The following is a 23569-nucleotide window of genomic DNA, read 5'->3' as shown; positions in this document are numbered from 1 at the left end:
GTGTGGCTTTCAGAGAAAAAGGGGTCAACTTAACACTTGCAAAGGTGTGTTATCAACAAAAGTCAGTAGGGTGTTGTTTACTTTTGAGTCCACTGGCCAATAATCCTCAAAATAGCTATCCGCTTAGGAAGCAAATTGATATACATTTTATGTTCTACATCTTATGGCCAATGGTTAGGAAAACATATTTAAAGAATCTCAAAAGTAGAACAATTTCCAGTAAATGTACACAAAATCAAAGAGTGTCAAATATTCCTGGAGACAGTTCAGGACCAATCAGACAATACTTCCCATCAAGACAGGAGTTAGGCCTTTTCAGAAACCGATGACCCGTCGGATAAGGCTAACTGCCCTGGCTTTCATTTTCCGTCTTCTTGAGGATAATCCAGATGGATCAATTAAAGGCGATGCCTCCATAAAGCCGTTTATTTTTTCTCCTTGCTGTTGAATTTTTTAGATCCAGGAGGAGTGCCAGCCAGCGGTGCAGGTGCAATCTCTTGGCAGTGCAGCAAAGACAATGAATAGTAAGAATTCAACTCAGGCCTACAGAGGCTGTTTCGCAGGCCACAAGATAATCCCCCAAATCGGATTATGTAAATTCCTACTCAGCAGAGAGGAGGGATTCTATGGAAGGCTGCATCTTTGAAACAACACACTTGAAGGGGGGGGAAGTAACAATTGCCTAAACTAGATGTTAGTTTTTGATCTGCCAGCAGTTGAGGTGGAAAATAGGACCGGACAGGGACCTAACGATGGTGTCATCCCAGGGTTCTACCCCTACAATAATATAAAACTATTTGCCAGTCTGTAACCTTGGATGTATACCCTTCCCTCCATTGTTATTTATGTGTGACACCATGACTCAACAAGATTATCCTATTTTGAACAAAACCTGCATTGTTGAAATGTCAATCTGGATTTGATATTTTTACTTTTGAAACTAAATATTTTGGATATAAACTTTTTGACACTTGTCGGTCGGATGTTTCCATGTTTTCTTCAGGCTCATGTTGCCTACATTGTTACAACAAGTAACACATATTTAACAACGTTAGTCTGTTGTTAAACTAACTGAATGACTGATTTACATCAAATTAAATACACTCTAATAAAAAGTAAAGTATATGCAAAGACTATAAATTAGCTTAGTTAGCACAACAGGCTAATTTAAGGTTTTCAGGTCATTAAACTATGGATGCCTGTGTTTGAATAAGACTCAAGTGACTTAGCTCCGAGTGAACATTATTCCACATCACAAAACTATCACACAATTGGGCACAACTTGGCACTCTCTGTATGAGAGAAGCTGAGGGATGAATGACAGAGGGTGTTCAGGTTTGGACTGAGGTGCACTAGCAAAGCTATGAGGGGAAGCACTCATGTTACCTGAGAATAGTATGCCTGAGTGTTAGCAGCAACACTGTCCATCAAATTAAATGAGCACTAAACCATTTAAATAAAAACAACGAATGGGTTTAGCTTTGAAATACAGTGAAATGTAATTACATTGAAAACAAGTATTTCCATCTAAATGAGCTAAGATTCAAACCTGAAATCAATCCTAATGTCTCTAAGGCCCAGACCAAAGCAAAACTGTGACAACCCGCTAATCGCACTTAACAAAACTGTATTTAATAGCGTTTTCTTTTTTTGTAAGTATATTATTTCTTCTACTCATAAAAAGAAAACACTATTAAATACAGTTTTGTTAAGTGCGATTAGCCGGTTGTCAAAGTTCTGATTTGGTCCCAGCCTAAATCAGATTTGAGCTGTTTTGTTTTTTTCAGTGCCTTTCCTCAGTGGTAGCAGGCACCTTAGTGATCCACAGACACTGCAGCAAATAGATTATTAAAAAAATTCAACATTGCCACTCTCCCCCAGCACAAAATTATGAATGATTCTCAATTTGAGTCGATCATATCAGTAATAATGGGAAAGTCATAATGACCAAGACAGTACTGCGAAACCAAGGTGCTTATTGAGATGCAGACTGATATTGTTTTTGAATCATTTTATATATATATATAATTTTTTTTTTTTTAATTACCAGTACTGGTGTAACATCAAAATGAATCTAATTTGTAATATTTTATACACCCCTAAGTGAAAGCCTCAAATATTTCAGACTGCATAATCACATATAGGATTAACCAAACTGTTAATCTGCTACACTGCATGTAATTCAGCATATAAACTATCTGCTTCATGCAGCTTCTTGCAACATTTGCTATTTATCCGACTATTCTATTTCTCCAGCTATGAATGAATTGCTAAAATGTAACTCCATTACAAATCATTTTTGTTTCAGTTTTAAATGTTGTATTTTTTCTGCATGTATACTCCTACCTGACTATAGCACATAAAGAGGTTACTGAGACAGAAACAATACCATACAACTACCTATCATGCTCTTCCAATATCTTTAGAGATTTCATATGTGCTTTGAAAAGACATGTTATAGTAACATGCATTTTCATTGTTTAAAAAAGATATATGGTACCATACTACATTAAATTAAGCTTCCAGTTTGCACGCCCTATTCCAGGTAGTGATATTGTTTCACTTCCTAGGTAATTTCACATCTGCAATGGCTTTGGGGGCAAACCACGTCCCTGGCTTTAAAGCATGTCAGTCACTAAGGAAAGCAGCTGGTTGGTTAGTGACAGGGAATGACGGTGTTGACAGGCTTCAGAGAACTTTACTCTCCAGGGGAAATGGCTGAGGAAAGGTGGGTATAACAGACCTTGAAAATGAAGAGCTTGGTATTCCTAGGTTGCTTTTCCTCATCTATTTTGGCAGTTGAAAGCCTTCATACTGCATTACGTGCTGAAAATGGAAGACATGCACAACAAGAAATGGGGCAGTGCAGCTTTGAGTCATATAGTCTTAAAACTCCCATACCAAAAATAGCAGGATTACAGGATGCACCCTATAACCTGGAGGTTGTTGGTTCGAGTCCAGGCTATTCCACTGCCGACTGTGGACGGGAGTTCCCAGGGGGCGGCGCACAATTGGCCGAGCGCAACAGAGGATGCTGATATCCCAATTAGGAGATCTGCTCTGAGGCAGGTCCTCCACCACTGAATTTGGTAGATTGTAGAATCTGAGTTTTTTTAACTCAAATTTCAAATCATAAAATCTTTTTTTTATTTTAAATAACTGGGTGGCCAGGGCACTAAAACATTGTAAAACATCTTGAAAACTAAACTACGTGATTACTCAGCCTCTATACATTAAAAAGCACTGCATCATTAAACAAGTTCATACTCCTCTAATCATATAGAATAATTAGACATTTCTCATTGGCTTGGTTTACATGCAGCTGAAATTATAAATAATAAACAAAACAAAAGGCACGATGGCCAAAACAAACATTCAAAGAAAACACTGACTAAAACAAGTATTGTATCAAGCATAGCAATTGTCTTTTTCTCTTACTTGGTGCTCGCTCTCTCTCTCTCTCTCTCTCTCTCTCTCTCTCTCTCTTTCTCTCTCAGTCTTTCGTTCCTCCTAACCACTCTCAACCCCGGTCAGCAAAAGCTGCTGGTTTTTATAGTGGTCGAGAGATTACCTCTTTTTATCCCTCAACCACATTCTGCACGGGATTTTTAATGAGAGTGGTCAACAGCCAATTTGTCAATAAATTATTAGCTGCCGACCACACATTCTCACAGAGGTATTTTGGCAGAGATGAGAAGCAAACATCGTCCCTGCCAAAATACATTTAAACACTAACAATAATAATAATAATAAGAAGAAGAAGAAGAAGAAGAAGAAGAAGAAGAAGAAGAAGAAGAAGAAGAAGAAGAAGAAGAAGAAGAAGAAGAATAGTAATAATAAACACAGGGGCGGGGTGTCACACATGGGTACTTACAAAGAACAAAAAATGTCTTAAAATATATAAAATTGGCATAGCTGGGAATTTGTGTCGTGGTCTCCTATATTACTGCGACAGCTCCATTCGTAGACAACCATAAGGATCAGAATTGCTGAAGCTACCATTCTGTAGGAAACCTTGTACATATTATATATGTATAATATGTATAGAAATACATATGCAGTCAAAAAATATTTAGCAAATAATGCATGGATAGTGCAAAGCACTCTCTAATGAAATGCTGCATGATACAGTAGTCGCGCAAGGCCAAATTAGAACACTGAATACTGATATATGAAGAAAACTACAAGTAAACTTACATGTCTCCCTAAAAGAAAACTACATGTAAACTTACATTTCCAGAACTGTACTACCAAATAGCATGCCAAAAAGGTGAGACTTATTTCATGAATACCAGTATATGAGTTCTTCCTAGATACACTGCAGGCTGAATTGGCAGAGCTAGGTGGTGACATGCGTCACACAAAGAGGCTGACTGCCTATAAATCGTAAGGGGCCAAACCCCCCCCCCAGCGACAGTGTCAGTGAGCTTCCATGTGAACTGAGAGGATGGGGATCTTTGCTTAGGAGCTGCTTGGATGAGAGGACTGGTCTGCCCAGTGCCTTAAAGGATATCTGTCATTTTAGAAAGAATTATAGTTCAACTTTCAACGCTAACAGGTAAGATGTTTGCATATATGGATGCATGTTATATATATATATATATATATATATATATATATATATATATATATATATATATATATATATATATATATATACTATAATTAAATCAACATGTACATGTGTACGGTAGGATGTGTTCTTTTCATTTTCATATGTATTATCTTTTTTGCACATTACATGTAGGTAATCCTGTTTAGTTCAAATCTGCATTTACAGTTCATTATGTGAATGTCTCCTGTTGGTGGAGCCCTTTAGATTGTTTAATTGAAGTCTCAGAGCAGGTACAATTGTTACTAATTAGACAAATTAAAAGCTGATGTTGGTGAAATGTTCAGTTTAGGAGCACTATGTGAATTCAGTTGCATTAGTAATGGGTGTTTATTTGGCCGTGGTGTTTTAAGCTTTTATTTTGATGTTTACTTAAAATGTTTTAATATAAATTCCCTTTCAAATAATACAATTCCATTGGTAATACACCCAACATTCTGATGTGATTGATAATTTGGTATCAAAACATCTTGAACTCCATCGCATCGTAATTCTAGAATGTTTTTTTTTTTTATCATACATTATATGTATTGATTCCAATTTCCACTGAACAGCAGGGCGACATGGTTTATTTTTAACACTTGTTTAATATTGAATTGCAAAATATGTATTACGTATTTTAGCGTTAACAAATATTGGGTGCTTTTCTGAACATGAATGTTTACATTTAAATAGTTTGTGGTACAGTCTGGAAAAACAGACCGCTTACCAGCGCTATATATATCTAAGAGATAACCAGGAAATAACCATTACTAATTACTAGCTTTGCAATATAGTAGCTAAAAATTGAGGTATGTCAGCCAAAATATGTAAGTGGAAAGTATTTTTTTTTATATTTCCATATTTTTTTTTTTCTTTTAAGTATTTTCCCTATTAAATCCCTACGAGATTTATAACTTACACCTTTCCGTCTTTACTTAAATAGATTACACTAGTTTGGTTTAGGTTCAATAAAACCTATTATACAAAATAAATAAATAAATAAATAAATAAAAACAGAGTTCATTGTAATGGGACCGATATGAAACCCATAGATTAGAAATAGGACCATTAGAACTTTATAGTTCAATACTTCATTATATTTGGAACCCCAAATTAAAAGTCTATCAAATCAGTCCCAGTTCTATCAAAAGCCTATGAGAGATGGAACAGTTTTGAGTTGAGGTTCCGTCTCCCCCAGTTAGGAATCAGCTAGCTTGGTGTGGTCCTAAACCACAAATGGTAGAAAAAAACTGTCAATGGAATTTTACCAGGAAGGAAATACAGGAGGCTGGTGAAAAATGAGAAAAAATGCAAACACGATGCATAAGGATAATTGTTGGTCTTAGTATAACGCCCATTTTAAGACTGGATTGTTGACTGCAAATTGAATCTGGATGGGTTTATGATGCAAATAGAAATTATTTGAGGGCTACTGAATCTTTATGAAATAAAGGGTCACACATATCAACTCTCAAAATGTTCTCATATTAACACGTTGCCCAAAAATTGTTGTTGTTATTTTAGTTTTATTGGAAAAATCATATGATCAGACCAGGGACATCCCAGCATACAACTGTCGTCCTAATGCTAAAAAGTTCAATTCTAAATGCAGTATAAGCCTAATTCAGATTTCCATCTTGTTCACTGTAACCTCTGGGGCCTGGAGCCGACCTAATCTATCAATGTACACATTAAAATAAGAATAATACAACAGCTATAATTAATTAGCAACAATAAGCCGTACCAGTACATCACAAAGGCTCTATTGTAATTCCACTGCATTGTAGCTGTATGACAAAACTGAAATGTAAAAAGAAGCCAGTTATATTCTAATGGATATCTGAGTTGCCATTTCTTGGTATTTTTCTCTAAGACACATTCACTGAGTGGCAACATTTCATCTCCAGTGATGCCAATGTCGCTATTTGTATTAGATTTGTGTAAATATAAAAAAAAATTCAGAAAATAATAAATCTACCTCTGCAAACGGCCAATGCCCAACCCATACTTATATGAGTCATATGAGTCCATGATTGTACACTCAAAAAAACACTTAGTATAATGATCTAATAAAGTGAAAAATAATTACTCAAATTACCCAAAAATCTGATTGAATGACAGTGAATGTCAATTACTAGTACAACGCTCCCTTTTTTTTGCTTTCTGATTTACACATTCAAAAACCTTTACAGTTTATTGTCAACATTGTCATCCGTGTATTAATCATGAAATATCAAGCAAGCACTGTAATTACTTTTAATTGATAAGATTTATTTCATATTTTTAAATAATTCTGTGATTTTATATATTTTTTTTAATTTCTTTTTTTTTGTGTGTGTGTGTAAACTTATGTGAATACAATATGTTGCCTTGGTTGCATAACTTTCATTATCGGTTTGCTTTTTTATTAGATGGTTTATATTCTATAACAATTTTCCTTTTTGCAGACCAGTACAAAATGACCAGGAAGGTTTTCACAAACACCAGGGAGAGGTGGAGACAGCAAAACGTAAACAGCGCCTTCGCTGAGTTGCGAAAACTCATTCCCACCCACCCTCCGGAGAAGAAACTGAGTAAAAATGAGATCCTGCGTCTGGCCATGAAATACATCAACTTCTTGGTGCAGCTGCTAGATAGCCAGAGCGGCAAGCCGGCATCACACTCACCCGGGTCCCTCCTTCATTTCCTGAGGGGCAACGTTGAGCGCCTGAACTCCGTGAAGCAATGGGGGCTCAACAGTGACAATGACATCCCATCCCCTAGCTCAAGCTGTGGCAGTTCTGAATCCTGGTAGCCTCCATTACGTCTCCCTCTAAACAGACTGCTGTGATACCTGAAACTGGGAGTGTAACGGCTGCTGCTAGCCCCATGTTTGCTACTACACCCTTCTGGTTAACACAACTTGTACTGCTACTTAAATGTTGCAATAGTTTTGACTTTATTCTCAGTAGCCTTATGTTGTTCATCTCACAGAGGTGTATTGTGGTAAAACAATTTGCTTTGCTATATTGAGCTGCCAAATTTCTGAGTTCCTGGCCTGTTCTTCATCTCTCATGATTGTTAGTTAGGAAACTGATGGCACAAGGAGACTGATGGCAAAGACTTCTATTTCAAGCTGTTGTTCCATTAGTTGTATTTGCATGGATGTTACATGGATATTACACAATCACCTGGTTTCTCCTAATTTGCCATCCCCCTTTCCATTCAGATCATTGGTTGTACTTTCACCACCCCTCACATAACCCCATCTTCAAATGGAACATTGTTCGGAGGCATCCTCAGCTACATGTCCATATAGAGGATACTGGTGAATCAGGAACCCTTATTAAGGATGGTTTACGGAGCTAAGCTGCAAAGACCACCCACCTTTCCAAAAAAAAATAAAATAAACATCTATAGCTTATGGAACTGCCTCTAAGCCACCTAGATTGCATGTTTAACTTTCACATCTACTACATGTACAGTTCAAGCTGCAACAGTATATGGCAAAACCATCTCTTGGATCTTTAATAGGTTTGACTTGGTCCTCCTTTAATTAGGAATACAAGCGCATTCATTGTTCTACAGAGTTTTTGAGTAAAATCAATGTGTGGCTCTTTGAAGAATCTCTTGCTGCTTAGTCCATCATCTGTGCTGGTGGTGGTCTTCTGTTGACCTGCCAGCTAAAAACGCTGGGATCTATTTTAATGCCCTAAACAATAGTTGGTCTAAATACTGCCACCCTTTAACTCTACATGGTAGGCAACCTTGGCACTTTCAATTCAGGTCTTTGTTCCAACCAAGTCCTTATTTATTAAATGAAACCAATTAAACCCCTGACCAGGTCCTAAAGTATTTAATAATATAAGTATACCTATAACATGGAATAGATGGACTACAGGACTGGAGTTGCCTACCCCTGTATATGATTACGCCTGTGGGACTCCCTTTTTAACATCACTAAATACAATGGAAATATGGTGGATAGAGAACACTTTAAGGCAACCTTTCCTGGCAATGACTGAAGCAACATTCTAAATACAGTTTTAGGTTAAGCAGCCTTATGTTTCATGGGCTTCATGGCATTGGGTGATTATTGAGGCTTCTTGGTTGATTCCTATTTGTAATTTATCACAAGAAACAAACAAACAGAAATTCTAGTCTGCTAGTGCTATACTGAAGGAGAGATGGGATGCCTTTGGCAAATTCATTTTTTGGATTGCTCATCATTTGCATTCCTTTTCAACAATGCTGGATGGCAGGATCGAGGCCTAATGAATCATTTCAAAACTATCATTTCCATATATTTTCATCAATAATTGTGTATAAAGATCTTTGATCAGGAATCAACATACTGTGTTAGTAAAGCAATTTCAGAACCACCCTATGTAATTTGAATAGTTTTAGGGGGTAAAAATATTGAAATAAAACATTATTTAAATTCCATTCTGTACAGCAAAATACATGACATTAGCCAAAGATTATTGTTTGACCAATCCTTGACAAAAGGTGTTGTGATATAAGATGTTTGCCTTTTATAATGTTGTTCTGTGTTATTTAATTATTTATTGTGATTTATTTATTTAATTGGCATTGGTATTGTATAAAATAAAGTATCTTGTCACATACGATATGTATTGATACTTGTCCAATTATTATTTAGAATTACAATTACAGTATGTAAAAGTAACTATGAGGGAAAAATCAACCTAATTAAGTCTATCACTTTAGATTTATTATAGTTTTTACAGGGTCAATCTTATTGAATGATCTTCAAGGGCAATGCAATGACATTACAACGCAATCTTACTGAACTAGGGTGTAATGGTGAATTAAAAAATACTAAAATAAACTAAAATTCAATGCAGATATTTATACTAGAAGTCTTGAGTACTATGTAGTGTTTAATAGCTATGGATAAGGAGTAATGGTAGCACAAGTGTAGATACAATGGTGTATCTACCTAGACTTGCACAAAAGGATTGCTAATGCTATGCCAAGTCAATAGGAAGATGGAATAATGCCAAATGAGGTCATACCAAGTAATACAATAATAAAAGACAGAATGGCCTGAATCACAGTACTTATGATCAAGGCATTGCTTTCATTTTTTAAATTCTGTTGTTATGTTATTTTTAGCTCCTGGTAAAACTATGTATTGTCATTGAAATATACATGCTCAAACCAAATAATTGGTTATCTAAAACCATTGTGTGTCTACTTTTATGGGCACCACTGTCTATTTACGCATGTCCACCCATAGATGTTGGTGTGCAAGTGGTTACCTAGACTGCTAATTGTCCAGCAGGAGCATTTTGAAATCGGTAAACACAAAAGTGACCTCTGTTTTCCATCCAAGTGAAGTGAAGACTGGAGAGTGAATGGGCAGCTTAACTCATGACCTTTGGGCCAAAGGTCACCCTGGAGTCATGTCCTTAAATCCTCTACATCACAGAATCGTTAAAAGGACTTTAATCTCACGAAGGAAGCAGATGCTTCCTAAAGTAAAAAAAAGTGTAAGGCTTATGTTCCCCAAAATAAGACACAACAAAAAAAGATTAATGAATATGTATACATGGACAAGTAATGGACGCTGTTGAATTATGAAAATATTGCCAGAAAACTGACACATAATCATAAAGCAATAATGGTTGTCAATGCATATTAGTCATATGTGGACCTCACAAACCAGCACATAAAATGCCTCTTCCACAAAAGGATTAGATGTGTGCTACTTCCCCTAAAGCTGTTGGTCTTTTCAACATAAGCAGTCAAATTCTGTATTACTCTACACCTCGTTCATGTAACTGCCATTTAACTTTTGTCTAATAACAGCCATCGCCTACACGCCAAAATGTCTCAAACACTAATCTTTGCTTGCCCACAGTCCTCGTACGTCTGTAAGCTGGAAAGTAAATACTGGGGTTGGATGCTTCACAGTCAGACAATTAAAACTGTAAATAGCTACTAAACAGACTTCTATCCAGCTGTACACACTCACACTGCAACACTGACCTGTGGGAATTAGCAGGTGCCTGAAAGTCCTGTAATAAGAGCATGCCAGGAGGACTGCTTAGTGACATTTTCTTTTACACATATTGTTGCATAAGCATTAAAAGAGTGATATCCTAGGCTTCAAAATCATTACATCTTATTAGCGCATTATCACTGATCCACCATCTGTTCTTTTTTACTTTATATATATATATATATATATATATATATATATATATATATATATATATATATATATATTTTAAAGGACACCTCCATAGATAAAAACTGCTGCTTCCTATTACCAATTCGCTTCCCATGTTGCTGGACTACTGTATACAGTGTCATTCAATTAAATTGAAATATCAGCATTCTCTAGAATTTATAATGCACTAATTAAAACCACATACATAATAGAAGAACAACTCCAAATGATCGTATACCCTTCAAACAGATAATATTGATTTAACCTTTTTTTTCTGAATCTAGATCTACAAACCCAACGTCACACTGGCTTCAGCAAATAAGCGAGTTCTTTCTACATACTTGCCAAAGACATAACCACAGGGTAAAAACATCACTGGTTGCCACTACTGGCAAAAATCTGAGACATTTTTTCAGAGTCAGTATATGTACAGGCTCGTTTTGTAAAAAAAAAAAAAAAAAGTAATAATAATAATAATAATAATAATAATAATAATAATAATAATAATAATAATAATTCAATTGAAACCACTCAGCCGGAACCTCATAATTGTATTATTTATTTATTATAAATGTGTACGTGTGGCAGGGTGGAATGTGTGTGGAATATTGGGTAGGCAGGGAGGGGGTTAAATTCCTCCCTGCCAGAACACACGTGGGAATGTGGCTGGGGCCATAATAGAATAATTGATGATTAATTAGGCTCCAGCCACAGGTGAATAAAAAGTGAAAATAAGTGGTGTTAATGTTAGTGTGGGTGCTGTGTGCTGTGTGCTGTGTGCTGTGTGCTGTGTTGTAGGGCGAAGGTACAGTTGTGCTTTGTCGTTTGTTTCAACTGTTTATTTTGGCCACTGTGCCTAGTTGTTTGTTTGTTAGTGTTTGTTATTTTGATATAGTGCTTAAACTGCAGCTTCTTGTGTCTGAATCTCTCTTCCTGACGGTAACAAGCCTTGACAGAGACGCTACCCTGTCACAGTACAATGTAGGAAATTATCAAACATGGGTTTTAATGGGGAATTACTCTGGTTAAAACGGACTTGCTTATAACGTATATACCGTTTAATACATACAGTTTTCCTGTTCCACACACATGTCTTGTGTTTTATACGTACAATTTAATGCATACAGTACCGTTTAATATGTACAGTTTTTCTGTACCACCAATTGTGCGCCGCCCCCTGGGAGCTCCCGTCTTCGGTCAGCAAAGAAACAGCCTGGACTCGAACCGACAATGTCCAGACTATAGGGCGCATCCTGCACTCTACACGAGTGCTTTTACTTATGTTCGCAGTTACATACAGCATTTCAAAGTGAAGTGGTTCAAATTGTGGCGCGCACCTATATATACTGTATATATATATATATATATATATATATATATATATATATATATATATATATATATATATATATATATAAGTAATTTTGTTTGCTGAAGAAAAGAGAAACTGTGGCATATATGTGTCAGAAGATGGAGATGTAATCGAAAGGCTGTATACAGACGTGCTCAAATTTGTTGGTACCCCTCCACAAAAAACAAAGAATGCACAATTTTCTCTGAAATAACTTGAAACTGACAAAAGTAATTGGCATCCACCATTGTTTATTCCATATTTCATAGAAATCAGACTTTGCTTTTGATTTTTTATTCAACATAATATTGTAAATAAGAAAACAAATGAAAATGGCATGGACAAAAATGATGGGACCGCTAACCTAATATTTTGTTGCACAACCTTTAGAGGCAATCAAACGTTTTCTGTAGCTCTCAATGAGACTTCTGCACCTGTTAACAGGTAGTTTGGCCCACTCTTCCTGAGCAAACTGCTCCAGCTGTCTCAGGTTTGATGGGTGCCTTCTCCAGACTGCAAGTTTCAACTCTTTCCATAGATGTTCGATAGGATTCAGATCAGGACTCATAGAAGGCCACTTCAGAATAGTCCAATGTTTTGTTCTTATCCATTCTTATCGTGTGTTTTGGGTCATTATCCTGTTGGAGGACCCATGATCTGCGACTGAGACAGAGCTTTCTGACACTGGGCAGTACGTTTCGCTCCAGAATGCCTTGATAGTATTGAGATTTCATTGTGCCCTGCACAGATTCAAGGCACCCTGTGCCAGGCGCAGCAAAGCAGCCCCAAAACATAACCGAGCCTCCTCCATGTTTCACTGTAGGTATGGTGTTCTTTTCTTTGAAAACTTCATTTTTTCGTCTGTGAACATAGAGCTGATGTGACTTGCCAAAAAGCTCCAGTTTTGACTCATCTGTCCAAAGGACATTCTCCCAGAAGGATTGTGGCTTGTCAATATGTATTTTAGCAAATTCCAGTCTAGCTTTTTTATTTTTTTCTTTCAAAACTGGAGTCCTCCTGGGTCTTCTTCCATGGAGCCCACTTTCGCTCAAAAAGTGACGGATGGTGCGATCAGAAACTGACGTATCTTCACCTTGGAGTTCAGCTTGTATCTCTTTGGCAGTTATCCTTGGTTCTTTTTCTACCATTCGCACTATCCTTCTGTTCACTCTGGGGTCGATTTTCCTCTTGCGGCCGCGCCCAGGGAGGTTGGCTACAGTTCTATGGACCTTAAACTTCTTAATAATATTTGCAACTGTTGTCACAGGAACATCAAGCTGCTTGGAGATGGTCTTGTAGCCTTTACCTTTACCATGCTTGTCTATTATTTTCTTTCTGATCTCAGACAACTCTCTCCTTTGCTTTCTCTGGTCCATGTTCAGTGTGGTGCACACAATGATACCAAACAGCACAGTGACTACTTTTCTCCATTTAAATAGGCTGAATGACTGATTACAAGATTGGAGACATGTGTGATACTAATTAAAGAAACTAATTAGTTTGAAATATCACTATAATCCAATTATTTATTATCTTTTCTAAGGGGTACCAACAAATGTGCCCAGGCCATTTTAGAATATCTTTGTAGAATAAGCAATAATTCATCTCTTTTCACAGCTTCTTTGCTTTATTCTATGACATACCAAAGGCATGCAAGTATACATGATAAAATAGCTTTTAATTTCATCACTTTTCAGGAGGAATGAAGCATTATTTCAATGAGCTGTAAGGGTACCAACAAATTTGAGCACGTCTGTATATATAATACATGGATGAAGGCTATATTTGCATCCTTAGCCATTAAAAAAAGTCATAATACCACAGTAGTGACGTCAAAAAGTGATAATTCTTCTAGAGGAAAATATACTTAAACTTTGACCCATTCGACTCCTTGAGACCATCACTTTCAATTCCAACACAAAATGTCTCGTTTTCAATCACTCTACAGCACCCACAGTACAAAAATGTTCATTAATGATCAACAAAATGAGAATATGTTAAAAAAAAAATGATGCAAAGCTGGTACATTCGTATCTCAGAGAAACTGGAGAGGAATGGGGAATTAAAACAAGGTAAAGGCAATCATCCAAATAAAGCTGAAGCACTAATGGATAACAACATAAAAAGTCTGTACAGTACTGAAACACTACATTAAAAAAAAACTGTACTGCTGAACCTCGTCTTTAATATTAGCATCACGGGTATCCATGTATTATAAAAAATAATAGATGGGCCTCTTCAGTGAGTTACAGAAAAACAATTCCATCTCAGGTTTCTCGTAATTTATGACGTCACAGAAACCCTAGATGGGATTATTTTCCTGTAACTCACTGAAGCCCATATATATATATCCAGATAAACAGATAAACAGCATGAAGCACGGCCGACAGCAAAAAACTAAAATCTTTCTGTTAAAATGATAATCGATGTGGTGAACAGAGCAAGAAAAGGTGAAACTCAAGCAGCAGTTTCAAAAGATATAAATGTTGCAGAATCTACATTGTGTGGATGGCCAAAAGACAAAGAAAAACTTGAAAAGATTGACTCTAAAGAGGGCTGCTCTAGGAACAAAATATGTTTCGCTAAAGAGTGAGAAAAGCTGCTCTGTGAATCTGCAAGACTGTTTGTTGTTTTTGGTGTGGTGTGGCTAATGGGCCAGGAATTATTGTCCCGATAAACCGTGGATTCGAGTACCTGCAAATTGTGTGTGTCTCCTTCCTTCATTTTACTCGGTAGGCTACAATGTTAATTTGGCTTGTGGGCCTTGTAAATCATTTCGGGAAGAGCATTATAATGGGATAGCAGTGTGCGTGTGTGTGTGTGTGTGTGTGTGTGTGTGTGTGTGTGTGTGTGTGTGTGTATATAATTTTAAAGATTTACTATATTGTACTATATTTTAGTTGTTCATTTGTTTTACATATATTTGAAGAGCAGAAGGTTATATGTTTAGGAATAGCAAGATATTTAGTAATCATGGTGTGCGTCAGGTAAAACAGGCAACAACTGCCCTTCCCCCAGAACCACAAACCAGCAGGTTTTTAAGATAAACCAGAATATGGTGCATTTAGATAGGCAGCAGTGTGGAGTAGTGGTTAGGGCTCTGGACTCTTGACTGGAGGGTTGTGGGTTCAATCCCCAGTGGGGGACACTGCTGTTGTACCCTTGAGCAAGGTACTTTACCTAGATTACTCCAGTAAAAAACCCAACTGTATAAATGGGTAATTGTATGTAAAAATAATGTGATATCTGTATAATGTGAAATAATGTATAATGATATCTTGTAACAATTGTAAGTCGCCCCGGATAAGGGCGTCTGCTAAGAAATAAATAAAATAAAATTTACTGCATTTATTTTTCAATACAGTATATTGCACTGCACAGTACTTTTTCCTTGTAATGGATGCAAAACAAGTCAGCTAAACATGTTTTGGATCCTACTTTCAACATTTTTTTACAGACTGCAGGTGTGATAAATTGAATTTTCATTGTGAGTTTTGTGTTTATTAAATATTTAAACTTATTTTATGCTGTTAAATCTCTAAGAATAGGTTGCAATATTGCAGAATAAAGAGAAAACAAAATGAGGCTGTGTATTATTTATATGTGCTATACACAGTATATTAAGAAAAACACATCAGTATTCCTCTCTACCCTTCCTGCACGTATATATTAGAAAGGCCATTTTGCTAAGAGTATCAGAGTAAATCTTTAGCTGAGTGCAAAGTTCCTTATCAATGGCTCACACACTGTCTGAAACTCTTATCACAATTGCCCAGATTACTGGCCCCAGCCTCTCTCCATGCTGAGTACGTATGAAAAGACTTTTCTCAACTAGCAGCAAACGGCACAGCCCTGAGCTCTTTATCCTTCTAAACCAATTCAGTTTATGCATGTTTAGATTCCCCCCCCCCCCTCCAGTTTTATCTGGAGCTCGCAGAGGAGGGACAGCCAGTCCGAGACGCAGGTGCAAGTTTGTGCCAGTGAGCCGGAGACTGTGCTGAATGGTTATTGGACAGCACCCTCTCTTGTGAAGCACTTTTTTATGGGGTACAATCCAGCATTATAATCAGATTATGCTAATTTATACTTCAAAAAGCAAAACACTGTAACAGACACCATGGGAGTGTGAAACAGGAGGAGGAGGGTGACGAAGGAGCTGGTAATTCAGTAACAATCCTGTATGTGAGAATGCAGCCTAATGTGGGAATGCAATTCACATACATTTAAAAAAATAATACATGTTTTCACCATTTTGAAAATAAAATTCTCTATTATTATTATATTGGTTGTTTGTAATTTGGAGCAATGCTTGCGCAAATCTCCATAAGCAATCAGTGTTTGGGTTATTGTGATTATTTATTGATGCTTTTTTAATCCTCTACACTCTAAAGTTGCCTTCTTCCTCTGCCAGTCATCATTCTGTTCCAACTGCATGTAGACCAATCAGTAGTTCTGGATGTTTGCCATTCCTTAAAGACACAAACCCAGTGGTCTTTGATTTTTTTATATTCTCTGATATGTTTTATTTAACCCGTTTGTGGCAGGGTGGAAGCCCTGCCGGTGCACGTGTGTGTGTGTGTCGATGTGGGGAATATTGGGTTGGCAGGGAGGGGGTTATATTTTTCCCTGTCAAAACACTGGGAATGTGGCTGGAGCCGTGAATTGAATAAGTGATTAAATGATTAATTAAGGCTCCAGCCACACACAAAAAATGATTGGAGGTAATGTTGGTGAAGGTGCAGGTGTTGTGTGTTCCATGCTGGCCCGTCTTATGTTTACATTCATTAGTTTTTTTGTATAACATTTTATTTTAGCCTTTGTGCTGTTTGTTTTGTTAATGTGTTTTGTTTTGTTTTGTTTAGTGTTTATTAAAGTGTGCATTTAAACCGGCAGCTTCCTTGTCTCAGAGTCTCCTTCCTGGTTGAAACAGCTTGCCAGTGACGCTACCCTGTCACACCATTTTACAACCAACTACCTGTCAGTTTGCTGCTCATACTGCTTATGAACAGCAGTGTCATTCTTCAATCCACTCTATTTCTTAATATTTCCTTAATAAAGTGGTCAGATCTGTTATGCACCTCTGAAGAAGTAATGACCATGTCTTCAGTCAAGGGCATGGTTGTCTAAAGCCAAAAGAGAAATATCAAAGAACAATGGATGCATCAAGCCTTTGCACTGAGAAAAATATATTGTCTGCTTCCTACTTTCCTGCTCACAAAGCAGACACACTTACACATTCTCATATTCCATTTTAAGTTGAATAAAATACAAGCTTCTCTATGATTAACTAAGTTCTCTGTAAGACAAACAATTGTTAAGGCATAGACAAACATTTCAATGATGTGTTTCATATTACAGTAACTTTCCATGTCCCAGTTGTGCATTGATTACAGTCCCCAAGAGCTTTTCTTAGCTAAAAGGTATATTTGTTAATACACTACTCAAAAAAATGAAAGGAGCAAACATTAAATATGTCAAAATAAAAAAACATGAACATACACTCAAAGTTGTAAAGGCATTCACCAGGCAGAACTTTTATGTGTTCTACAATAAATTGTGATGGCTGTTAAGATGTATTTGGCACACGTTACTTCCCCTTAAAAGCAGGTACCCCCATTCAGACTTCAGATTTGACCATTTGTCAAGTGGCTGCTTAGGTGATAATATTGTTTGTTGTTGTTGGTTTGGGAATCATGGCTTCTAACGATTCTAGGTGTGGCAGACGAAGATTTTAACTGACGTCCAGACTTGCAGAGCTGTTTAAATGCTGCAGTTTACATAAAGACCTGTAGTTGGTCAATGGGATGTGACCCTTTCTGTTGTTTCTACATTGTGGACACATTCTCAAACCACAGGTCTGTACACCAGACGTCCTGGACAAAGTGTTGGGAGATCAACCACACCATACAGTACACTGGTATCTACACAATAAGGCAATGAGAAATGCCAGCAGCAACTGGAGTCACTATAAGCAACCAAACTGTGAAAAACAGATGCATGTCTGGTTTTGAGGTCAAAAAGACTAGCTATAGATCCTCCATTGACCCCACAACACAGCTGATAACAGACTACACCAGAACATGCAGCTCCGTCATTGGGCAGCTATTTTATTCACTGAGGAATCAAGACTTCATCCGTCTGCTAATGATCAACGTGTTGAAATACGGACAACGTAAGTAGAATGATTTGCTAAACACAATGTTGTTTAACATGACTGTTTTGGAGGGGACTAACTATTCTGTTGGGAGGTATCTGCATATGAGGCCACACAGATCTTATTGTGCTTCCAATGTCAAATGTACAGCTGTATGGTATATAGGTAGTCTTGGAAGATGTACAGTAGTAAGAAGATTTTCTGGTGCTTCTGATTCAAGAGCTTTTGTCATACTGCCAGGGTTGTCATAGATTATCGTGAAGGAGACTATAGAGGTTATGGGCTGGCCATCAAAAAGTCTGAACCCTAGTTCCATTGAACACTTTTGGGACCTTCTACGCTGTTGTGTGTCCGCATGATAGCTCTCCACAGGACATCAGAGAACCTGGTGTTGCACTGCATGAAGAATGGTAAGGTTCCTTCAAGACGCCTAATTAGAAATACAACCAGTGACGAAGAGTGTGTATCAATTCCAGAGGAGCCCATACTCGATACTGAGACATACGGACCATTTTCAAACTGTATGAAAAACAGATTTCCAGACACCAAGACTACAGGCATTTTGATTTCAATGGGTCTTTAGATGCTTGTCACTGATGTGACACACATGCAGTAATACAATTCATTTGTCTGCTAATTTCAGTGTGTAAAGAGTGCTCCCTTGAAAAGCTCAAATCTGATTCTTTTAAATTGTGTTAAGGAATAATTCAAGATTGAAATGTTAATAAAATATCGGAATGGTAATTGTCAACAATACATGATACACTGAGAACACTTTTTTATTCAAAAGCAAGAATAAAAAAAGTGAAGACTGTTCAGAAAAGCCATTAAATACAGTAATTTGTCGTGTATCCGCCGTCACATATCCGCCCTAGTTGTTTATCCGCCATGATCAACCTCTTCAGCAACGTTAGTTTATTATTGAACAGAGAAGATTAGTTCAGACATTGTAAATCATAATGTTTTCGTACACTGTGTTGTATGTGCTCCGTGCGTTGCCATTGCTGGTGGTGTCACGTGAGCTGTTCAGTGTGTTGATATGTAAATAAATCTTGTTCACCTGCGGGGCGTATCAACTTCAACCTCCATCTCAATCTCCTGCCTACCACTCAGTAGCGAATGCATGCATCCACACGGCAGCGCCTACTCTGTCACAAGCATTAATACACTGTATCTTTCTAAACAAGGGTTTTAGGGGAGCTCCTTAATAAAAGCTAAATCTCAAAACAATAATTGTATTAATATAGTAATTGTTACAGCTGTGTATAATGGTAGTTAAAACAGGATTCATTCATCTGACTTTTTACATATCCAACCTTTCTCTGGTCCCACCACAGTCGGATATGCGATGGATTACTGTACAAATACAACATATTCAATGAAAAAAATGTTATTATTAAGAAGCAAGAAGTCTTTTCAAAAAAGACTTCAAATACAGCTGGAAACTACTACTATAATATATACATTAGTCTCCAAACAGGGTACCAGGGACATTAATTGAGGAATACGTGTTCAATTGACACTTTCTTAATGAACCATGCCTATTAATAATCGATAATTGTTGAATATATACTTATTTTGGTTAACTTACATAGCCGAGTCAACAATTTTCTCATTACCTGGTTTAATTAGATTCTCTGAGGAAAGTTTCCTGCCTGATTAGCTAAACATATATTAAAAACCTTTATATGGCACTGTGAAGCCCTCACAGAAATGTCGATGTGTAAACTGAGTTTTCTGGCATTTGTATGCAGATTTTTTTTTTTTTTCAAAGGCCCTTGAGTTTCTCAACTGGACCCAATTACAAAAGAAATCTACAATGTTAATGAGGTGCCTCAACGGTGCAATGAACAGTCTGCTGACTGTTTAGGCGCACACTCTATGGGGGGGTGTGGGGTTTAAATTCTACAGAAAAGAGACAAACAATACCACTGCCCCTACATTGCTGAGAGTCAGCTAGCATACCCTTGGACCTGACCTTAACTACCCCCTAAGGCTTTCCAGTGAATCAGCTGCTTCACTGAGCTGGTTTATAAGTTTATGAGCAGGGACAATAGTTTGAACACACTGTTTCTTTTTATTCTCTATAAGAAAAATGTCTGTTTGTTGCCTTTTGGGTAACAGAAGAAAAATAAAAACACCATAGCAAAATGCACCGCACTTCAGCAATGCATGGCTGCTGCATACACAGTATTTAGTATTTACTCAAGCATAGGTATGGAAGCTCAAGCTGTCAGTTTTTCCATTTCCATTTAAAAGGTTTTAGATGGCGAATACAAATGTAGGAACCATATAAAAACTACACAGTGTGGTTCCTACATTGTTTGCCCTCATTTATTTTATTCATAACCATAATAAGAAAATGTATCCAAAGGTAAGTTGTATCTTGTTTTGAAATACGTGGGGCAAACATTTAAAAGTTTAGTTTTTAAATAAACTGATTTTTAAATTTCTATTTTTACGTTTCTTACATTTTATAAAATAATTGTCTTTTTTTTATTTTTGGTTATACTGTATTTTCAAACTTTCCTCTAGGCCGTACTTCACACTTTGCTTAAAGTGGTTGTAGCTAACAAAAATAAATCATACATATTTCCTGTTGTGCACTTTCATTCACTTTGTAGATACTGTATTATGTTTTAAAATGAAAATACATATTTGCAGGTGTTTTCTGCCTTCCAAAAATAGAAGTAAATTACAAATTGGAGTAAGCTCTTTCAAAATGGGTGCCTTTTTAAAACAAAAATAGTTTATTAACAACAAAAAGCCTTCTGAAAAAAATGGACTATGAAAGCACATTGCCAAGCAATGCCAACCATACTCTGATTTCTGAAGCAGCTTTACCTGGTTTACTACACTGCTCTTGTGTAAAACCTGTTATCAGTGTGGGGTGTTTATATGCCATGACTAATACCTTTATAAAACGTTAATTTGCAAGATTATTTTGCTGTTTGCCATGCTTTACATTTAATTATAGCTAAAGGTCATCAATGCCAGTGCAGTGATACTTAGATTGTAATGCACTGATCCTGTATTAATGGTTAAAATGATACCACAGTGGTAAATAGTACCTCAGTGGTATGAGCCAATACACACTGGTCATCCAGTAGAATACTGTTTGTACTGTGCAATATCTATTCCAAATCCATAGCATTGCGTTTGCCGGTAATTATCTACATCAGGGTAATACACTAGTATTCAAAAAAATCTGTGTAAAAAATCATTCTTTACCATACTTTTGCTTTGCTTTACTGCACTGTGATAAGGTTGACTGAACTGCATATTTTCACATATCATACACTCTTTTTGTATGTGTATGCACATAGCTGAAATGTTTTACAGTAAAAACCACAGTGAAAATGTATTTTACTTCACTGGACTGGATTGCTTCAACCAGCTGTTTTAGGTTATCCATGGCTTACAGCTAAAAATAAGTGGCTGATACAAGCCAGGGGGGTGCATACAATTCTCTTAGAAAATCCAAATTTGGCTTATCCATGCAGAGTATAGATTTATAAAAATCCATTCATAAGAATCTTATGTTTTACCCTTACGATTGTGTGGATATGTGAATTTGGCTCTTCATTCACACAAGATATCAAAGCGTTACAAGTCGATGCACAACTGAACCATCAAACCTCCTCTGCAGTGCAGATATCTCAGGGATGGAACATGGCAGCCATGTTATCTTCTTTACAGGGATGTCAAGCCTCCATTTAATATTTGAGAATTGGCCAGGCCTGGGGGGTTATTTTATTTACATGTCTAACTGAATTATGTATCCAGGATACCAGGGTTAAAACCCATGCTCTTGATTGACAGAGTGCCATGCAGAGTAGACAGGACCACAGTGCCCACTAACATCGTGCTGTGGCATCATTTTTTGTTTTTTGTTTTTTTAATTGGCAAGAATAACATGTTATTCATTAAATGTACAAATCAATGTTACAATTTAACTTAAAAACATAAGGTGAGTGTGTACAAAACATCAGAACACCGGAAACCAAACATAATGCTGACACGTTTGGATTGTATTTAATAACTATATAGCTAGTGGGGTAGATATTATGGAAAATGTTAAAGCTAGTTTCTCTAACTTTATTACTAATATAATATTTAAATTAGAATGTCCAAGTTGTGAAGAATACCATGCCAAAATTAAATTCAAAGTATATCACCTTGGATAATAAAAGTATTTCTTATGTAAACATTGACAAATCGAGTCAAACAATTGTAGTGACTCTTAAATAGAGTCTGAATTTGTGAAGGAATATTATTCAAAATATAACAGAATTATTGGTATGGAAATGGAAAATCATACATATGCAGAAACACTTTATATGTCAAAACAATTCCAGTCATCAAACGAATCTGAGATACACAAAATATAATTTTCTTTCCAAGACACATGCTGTGGCAGTTTGAGTGCCTCCTACAGAGCCACCACCATCACGTCTTACAGCACCGGGTTTTCATTGGTGGTCACGACACATCTAAGTACTAATCAGGCCCAGCCTTGCTTAGCTTCTCAGAGTTGACAAGATCAGACTCCAAGGTGGTAGGATAAGTTATTATTTGGTCCCAAATAACAAAAGTGTTGGCTATGTTGTAAGTTGCTCCTCTTTGTATGCAGTAGGGGTAATTTCCAGACATTTTAATCAAAAATGATTCAATTACTTTTTAATACAAAAAACACTCTTTCAAGTTATGGAATGAAAATTAAACAACCTAAGGGCCCTTCAATTAAACACAAATGTACATGTTTGAAATTATAAAATGCTTGTATGAGATACACAAAAGAACCATCACATTAAAATCATTTGAAAATGTACCTAACCATTTTTCCTGCTTTAGTTTGAAATAACTGTCATTAGACTGCCACCCAGTGGTTATGGATATCACTACAGGATCCCCCAAGGATTTTTGAAATGCAATTCTTGATGGCAACTTTGGGTCTGAAGTTAGTTTTGTACAACACCTATGCTTAATTTTGTTACAGGTTATTCTTTAACCTTTGTATTTGTAACATTGTAGACATACCTCAGGGTTAAGCAAATTTGTGTCCCAAAAACAAAAGTCTTGGTTAATGTAAAAAAATAAACTGAAGACACTTGCATCCAACTTTGGACTTGTTTCTGAATTTTGAAAAAAAAACAAAAAAAAAAACGTACCTTTTAGCTATGAAAGTTTTTTTTTTTTGGGGGGAAAATATAAACTCATGATTTGTATAACATTTTTAATTTGTGCTAATAGAATATAAAATAAAAATAGTAATGTGCTCTGTTTATTGCT

At 36.5% G+C, this 23569-nt stretch overlaps 1 protein-coding gene across 1 annotated transcript; it reads left to right on the top strand.

Moving 5' to 3' along the window:
* The first annotated feature begins 4417 nt into the window (after window positions 1–4417).
* Window positions 4418–9206, top strand: LOC131737072 (T-cell acute lymphocytic leukemia protein 2-like). The gene is made up of 2 exons (XM_059023477.1): window positions 4418–4558; window positions 7042–9206. Exon 2 carries the CDS (start codon window positions 7053–7055, stop codon window positions 7386–7388), a length of 336 nt encoding a protein of 111 aa, XP_058879460.1. The 5' UTR covers window positions 4418–4558; window positions 7042–7052; the 3' UTR covers window positions 7389–9206.
* The last annotated feature ends 14363 nt before the right edge of the window (window positions 9207–23569 follow it).

The sequence above is a fragment of the Acipenser ruthenus genome, chromosome 1 (genome assembly GCF_902713425.1).
Source record: "Acipenser ruthenus chromosome 1, fAciRut3.2 maternal haplotype, whole genome shotgun sequence".
NCBI classification, from domain to species: Eukaryota; Metazoa; Chordata; class Actinopteri; order Acipenseriformes; family Acipenseridae; genus Acipenser; species Acipenser ruthenus.
Note: the sequence above shows the minus strand (reverse complement) of the source record. Positions and strands in the feature narration are given on the sequence as shown.

Excerpts from the sequence above, each read along its gene's own strand:
- LOC131737072 (XM_059023477.1), top strand. The coding sequence starts at position 7,053 with ATGACCAGGAAGGTTTTCACAAACACCAGGGAGAGGTGGAGACAGCAA.